General features: G+C 41.6%; 1 protein-coding gene across 1 annotated transcript; it reads right to left on the reverse strand.

Moving 5' to 3' along the window:
* Window positions 1-5,034: 5,034 nt before the first annotated feature.
* On the reverse strand, window positions 5,035-5,895 carry LOC309829021 (heat shock protein beta-1-like). Its single transcript, XM_082664713.1, has one exon. The coding sequence runs from the start codon at window positions 5,763-5,765 to the stop codon at window positions 5,160-5,162; it is 606 nt and encodes a 201-aa protein (XP_082520839.1). The 5' UTR covers window positions 5,766-5,895; the 3' UTR covers window positions 5,035-5,159.
* Between the last annotated feature and the right edge of the window lie 1,178 nt (window positions 5,896-7,073).

Here is a 7,073-nt window from a genome sequence, read left to right on the forward strand (position 1 = left end):
AAAAACTACTTGCCATAGTTACATGCAAATTTTAAAACCTTTGGTGTTGGCTGAGGTAAAGATTGCAGAAACATGTGAACTAATGGCTTCTGCTGATAGGCTCTCAGATTAGCCCGCTAGCTGAACAACCCTGGGGTAAGCATTCTTGAGTACTATGCAGTCTGTACCTGGGTTGTAGATTTAACCAACCAACACTCAGAGAATATCATTCTTTCTATGCTAAACTATTTTCATGAAAACAATACATATCTTGAAACTGGCCCCAGGGACCTTGGTAAATTGGACGTTGTAGCCCTGAACTTTGCACTGTGTCACACAGGGGACGCCCATCCCTTATTTGTTGAATTAACTAATAAGTAACTGTATGACTGAATGTATGAATCAATCAGTGACAGCATTTCATCCTTACCACCACCCTGTGTGATATCATCACCAGTTTATAGGTTAGGAAACTGACACTAGAGCGCTTAAGCAAATTTCCCGAACTCCGTCCACTTCTAAGTAGTGGAACCATCGTTCTGAGTCTTGCCTCCTTACAGCACAGGCTCACCTCCCTGTGCACAGAGGTATGGAAACCCACAGTATGTTTGAGAAATGCAGGAAGTTCGGCTTGGTACAGTGTGAGACCATGAGAGTGATGAGGGAGATTATGTGGCAAGATAGGTATGATGTATCTGAGAGCCACATGCTTTATTTTATAGATAGTGGGTGATTCATCAAAGATTTTTTTTTTGATAGAATAGTGACCTAATTCCAGCTATACTTTAGAGAGATGGATCTTTCTAAATGCAGAGGCGAGTAGTTGCTTTAGAGATCATATGGTCCGTAAGTCTAAAATATTTACTATCTAACCCTTGACAGAAAAACTTTGCCAGTCTACTCTAGAAGAAGATATTCTTAGTTATTTTAGGTTGGCTAGCACTATTAGTGAGAAAAATCTAGATCGCAGACTTGTGAAAGTACAGAGGAAGAAAGGAGGTTTTGCTGGTCTACTCAGTATGAGCAAGCATGACCCAATCATCCTGGTTTGCCCAGATTTTTTTTGGTTTTAGCACTGAATATCCCATGATCCAGGAAATCCTTTAGTCCTGTGCAAACTGGGACAGTTGATCAACGTAATCTGCATAACGATCAGAGCAAAGTCATGAGAAAGCAAGTCAGAAACTTGAGAACAGAGACATAAAGCCCCATTTGGAGACAAAATGAAGTATGAACATTTGAAGAACCATCATGGTCAACGTTCACAGGGTGAGTTTGGTTTATGAAATATGTAACATGCCCAGTCTATCAGTTAGGATCAAGTTCAGCTGTGAGTGACAGAAAACACAGAAAGGCAAAAGAAAATGAGAGGTAAGTAGTTCGGGACTTGTACGACAGCCTCTTGATCATCAGGGACGTAGACTCCTTCTACTCGATTGTATTACCATCCTCAAAATGTTGCTAGAACTTTCTGGACCAAGGTGGCTGCTTGAGCTCCAGTCATCACAGCTACATTAAAGTCAACAGAAAGGAAGAAGAGGTGAAAAGGGGAGCATCCTTATCCCATAATGACTCTTCCTCAAAGTTGCATACCTCACTTCTGCTGGTATGTCACCATACCTACACAGAGGAGAGGTTGGAAAACATAGTCATTATTCCTGGAAGTCAGATGCCCAGCTAAATATAGGGAAATTTATTACTAATGAAGAAATAAGGAATGGATATTGGGGGACAACTAGAAGTCTCTGAAACATTTAGATAAGTATAGTTGTTATAAATTCACAGCTAATATTGTTGGGCTGCCTTTATTTATCAGGCACTGTGCCAAATCCTTCTTATAAATTTTCTCATGTAATTCTTCCATAAATATGTAAGTTAGATATTATCATTATTCTGTATTTGATATATGGGGAAATGTAGGCAAAAATAGGTAAAATTAATGTTGCTAGATTACACAGCTATGAGGTAGAGCTAGGATTTGAACCCAGATTAGAACCATGAGCTTACTGGCCTTGTAATACTGCCCCCCAGAGCACTCTATAAGGCATGATTTTTACCAAGATTGTGCCAGCCCATAGACCAAAATCTTGAGCATAAAATTCACATGAGGTCAACCATTGGATTGCTACAGATTTCTAGAACAGGTAGATCTCATGTCACTAATATGGCTCCTCAAAAAAAAAGAGAATATATACATAACTATATCTAATCTACATATACATATATTTACAATAAAATTTACTAATGAAAAGGAAGAGTGGCACACAATTGTCAAATAATAAATATATAGTTCTCTTTATTGTAAATTCTACACAGCCAATTGATTCCCACTGATTACTTCCTTTGATTTTTACCAAACTCCCGTATTCATAACCAGACTACAGTTGTAACTGACAAACGAATAGCTCTGACATGAATGCAAGTTGATATTTTCATTTCTCTTAACCACTGAGATGGCAGGAAAACAACAAAGGTGATGGAACCTTATTTACTCATCAATAATGTGACTCCTTTGCCAAACTGGATAATAATTTTCAAATAACAGAAAAATATTTGCTCAGTTTTTGTGTTATTGATAATGTAACAGCTATAGACACAGCACACTCTTTTTTTTTTTTTTTTTTTTGCAGTATGTGGGCCTCTCACTGCTGTGGCCTCTCCCGTTGTGGAGCACAGGCTCCGGACGTGCAGGCTCAGTGGCCATGGCTCACGGGCCCAGCTGCTCTGCGGCATGTGGGATCTTCCTGGACCGGGGCACGAACCCGTGTCCCCTGCATTGGCAGGCGGACTCTCAACCACTGCGCCACCAGGGAAGCCCGGCACAGCACACTTTTAAATATAGTCTGCATTACCAACATTTTCTTCATTACTTTCTTAAGTTTAGAACAGGGATTGAAAACTATGACCCTTGGGCCAGATCTCCCTCTACCCATTTTTGTAAACAAAGTTCTTTTGGAATACAGCCAGGCCTATTCACTTACGTATTCTCAATGTCTGTATTATTTATACATATCTATGTCTATAATATTTACAGATTATCTGATTTTATGCTACATTGGAGTTAAACAGCTGTGACTGAGGCCCTATGGCCCACAGACTTGAAAATATTTACTATCTGCCTATTTAGAGAAAGAGTTTGCCAACCCTTGGCCTAAATAAATGAAAGAAATCTGTATTTTCAGGGAAAGAAGTCAGGCCTTTCACAAAGATAAGAAGCTGCTTTGAGAAAAGAGATCTTAGGACACCTTCAGAACAACAACAAAGGTGGGTAAAACACGTTGGGTTGATCCAAGTAAGAATCTTGGAATTTAAAGGAATGAGGCAGAACCTTTTGTCCCAGCAGAAGATATTCATTGTATTTTCCCTAGATTCTGATTAAAAAGAAATTACCAATGGAAAGAGATGTTGAAGAGGAACCAAGCCAACCCTGGATGGGCACCAGTGGTGTCCCTGCCTATAATTTCATTACATCAGCATCTGAGTTTCATAGCATGAATGAATTGAGCAATGGCCAAAAGCAGAAGCATGAAGCAATCACCAAAGAGTGTCCTCCCCAAAAATTCATCTTTTCTCTTCTGAAGCACAAAGGACTTAGGTTTCAAAGATGGCTGCAAGTCATATTTCTGCAGTTCTTTTTCAAAGTTTATAATGCCCAGACAAGAAAAAAATAAATAAACAAAGATTGCAAGAGCAAATGAGGGCATGTGTGAGCAGCAAAAATAGCAGATGTCTTAAAAAGATAAATGATATTATAGGGGAAAACTGACAAGGTAATTCTCAAAATGCAAGGCCTTAATTACTTATTTCTATTCTGGGTATCCAATCCAATTATTGCTGGAATCAGGAACGGAAAATTCTTCATTGTGTATTTAATATCATTACTAGGCAGCATATTTAATATGAACCAAACCGTATTTATACAGCTAATAAACTGTTCAAGGGTGGTACACTAAAATGAGAAGCCAACCAAATCTCCTCTCGGGGTGAGTACTGGACACTTTGCTGCAAAGCCAGTTCTTCTGAGGTTAGCATCCTCTACTTCTGAGGTTAGCACATCTACCCTGTGTCTCATCATGCCTCAATTCTCTGATCATTTTTCTGTTTTGGAAATGCTGCTGAAATATAATTTGTTTTGATTCCAGAGGATCATGTAATTTTAGCAGAGGCCTGAATTAATAAACACAAATGGAAACTTTGACACTGAAATATTGTGACAAAGTTTCATTATAAGGAGGTCATATACATGATCGAGGAAATGTGAATTTTTTGATGATTATTAAACTAAAAATACAGAAACAGAAAGTTTAAAAAGTCTTATAGAGAACTCCCAGAGCACTGAGATTATGTCCAAGGATTCTGAGAAATCCACTTGAAAAGAGTCATTAGGCAATATTTTTCAAATGCATTTGACTTTACTTATTTTATTTTTGGCTGTGCCGCATGTCTTGCGGGATGTTAGTTCCCCGACCAGGGATTGAACCGGCGCCCCTGGCAGTGAAAGTCCTAACCACTGGACCACCAGGGAATTCCCGAAATGCATTTGACTTTAAAACCATGTATTTGCAGAGCAAATGCAGTAGAAACACATTTTGTAAAGGATGGGATTCATGGAAGAGTCAAATTCTGTTCATTGCTGTCACCCCCCCCCCCCCGCCCCCGATAGAACAGCTAACTGGAGAAGCAGCCTGGCCTGGGGGTTGTTTTCTCAAGGTCTGGGGGAAAGCCAGTTCCATACAAAGCTGGACCACCAACAAAGGTGGACCACCACATTCACACAGCCCAAAACATTTTTAAGTTTGAAAAGTAAGAAAGAGATCACTGCACACTCTGGGTCCTGAGAGGACAAAAGCCAGGTGCCGCCCTCCTGTAGAAGGAGAAGCTCTTGTGATTCTCTGATGTGGCTGGAACTCGGGAGAGAGCCTGTTCTTACGAAACTTCGAGATGAGTTGTGCAGTCTTCCTAAGTGTGGATAAAGTCAAGTCCCTTTCAGACCCTTTAGGGCTTTCTCATGATTATGTCTGTACATTTATAGAGCATTTTTTTTTTTTTTAGGGGCAGGCAGTTGTTTCGAACTTTATTTGAGAAAAACATAAGGTAAAGATATCAAAAGAGTACAGAGGTTTGGTGGGTGGGGACGGTCAGTGATGGCTACTGTGGGGTGGGCAACTAGGCTAGGGCCTTTACTTGTTTCCAGGCTGTTCAGACTTCCCAGCTTCTGGGCCCCCAAGCTGGGCACGCGCCTCGAAGGTGACAGGGATGGTGATCTCTGCCGACTGGGTGGCTGGCTTGGGCAACGGGGCCTCCACTGTGAGTGTGCCCTCGGGGGACAGGGAAGAGGAGACCTGGGTGGGGTCCACACCGGCGGGCAGCGTGTATTTTCGAGTGAAGCACCGGGAAATGTAGCCGTGCTCGTCCTGTCGCTCTTCGTGCTTGCCAGTGATCTCCACCACGCCGTCCTTGGTCTTGACCGTCAGCTCCTCGGGGGCGAAGTGGTTGACGTCCAAGGACACGCGCCAGCGGTCGGCAGTCTGCTGGATCTCCAAGAAGCCGCTGCTGAGCTGCCGGCTGAGCGCGCGGCTGTAGGCGGGACCCTCGATCGCGGCGGCGCACAGAGGGCGCACGTAGCCCGGCCATCCGCTGTGGCTCAGCCACTGCGACCACTCCTTGGGCAGCCGGGGCATCCCGAAGGCCTGGTCGAAGAGGCGGCTGTGGGCCGGGTACCAATCGCGGAAAGGGTCCCAGCTGGGGCCCCGCAGGAGCGAGAAGGGCACTCGGCGCTCGGTCATGCTGGCTGGTCTGGGCGCGTCTGGCTGAGGTTCGGAGTAGTGCGAGAAGTGTCGGGCGTCAGCCCCAGCAGCGCCTTTATGGGCCTCCAGCTGGGTATTTTTAGCAGGCGTGTTTCAGGTCGCTATTAATGGCAGTCTATAGAGCATTTTTAAAGGGCTTCAGGCATTTTTATCAATTATGAGAGAAAGACAGAGAAAATGAGCTTTTGTAAACATAATACATGTATTAGTCCATTAGGGCTGCCATAACAGAACACCACAGCCTGGGTGGCTTAAACAACAGGAATTTATTTTAGCACAATTCTGGAGTCTGGAAGTCCATTATCAAGGTGCCGGCAGGGTTGGTTTCTCCTGAGGCCTCTCCTTGGAGACGGCTGCCTTCTTTCTGTGCTTCATGTGGTCTTTGCCCTGTGCACACACATCACTGGTGTCTCTTCCTGTTCTCATAGGATTAAGGCCCATTCTTATGACCTCATTTATCCCTAATTACTTCTTTAAAGTCTCTATCTTCAAATACAGCCACATTAGGGGTTAGGGCTTCAACATATAAATTTTGGGAGAACACAGTTCAGTCCATAACAATGCTTGATCATGATAGAGCACTCCAACAAATGACAAAGTATGAAAAAGAAAGTGAATTTTTAAACATCACTCAAAAATAACAACTTTAGCTTTAGGTAAACATTATTCCACACATCTCTCCAACCATTTGGATGAATCATTAGCTTGATAGACTGAAAATGAGGTGAATAGATTCCAATCTATGTAAATGGATTCATAGTATATAGATTTTTTTTAATTAAACAATTTGAATTTTTAGTGGTACAATATTTTACCTTGCAGTTGATTCTAAAACTAGTGCATAAGGTTACTATTTTTCCTATAGATTTTTAAATCACCTGTACAGTATACTTTTCGTGTATACATGCTGTTCGCTACTTCCTAGGAACATTATACTTGAGATCCTTTAAGCTGGACTAAAGGAAAGAAAAAAAAAAAGGAAAACCTATTGTGTATATCTAGTCATTTAAGCCATTCAATAGATGTAAAAGAAAGGGTGAAAAATTATGAAGCGCTCCTACTTGCTTGCAAGGGTCATTTCTGCCTATTTTAATATGGTCTCTACAAGTTTATAAGTTGGTTTATTGTTTTGATTATTAAACCAAGTAATATATATGACAGCACCTAGCAGAGAACCATAACAGCTACTCAGAGTGGATACTCACTAAATATTTGTTGAAGTAAATCTAAATTTTACTTAATCAGAGCCACAAGTATATTGTTTTTCAAAAAATCACTGAGAAGAAT

The sequence above is a fragment of the Grampus griseus genome, assembly GCF_964374135.1.
Source record: "Grampus griseus genome assembly, chromosome: 10".
Classification (NCBI taxonomy): Eukaryota; Metazoa; Chordata; class Mammalia; order Artiodactyla; family Delphinidae; genus Grampus; species Grampus griseus.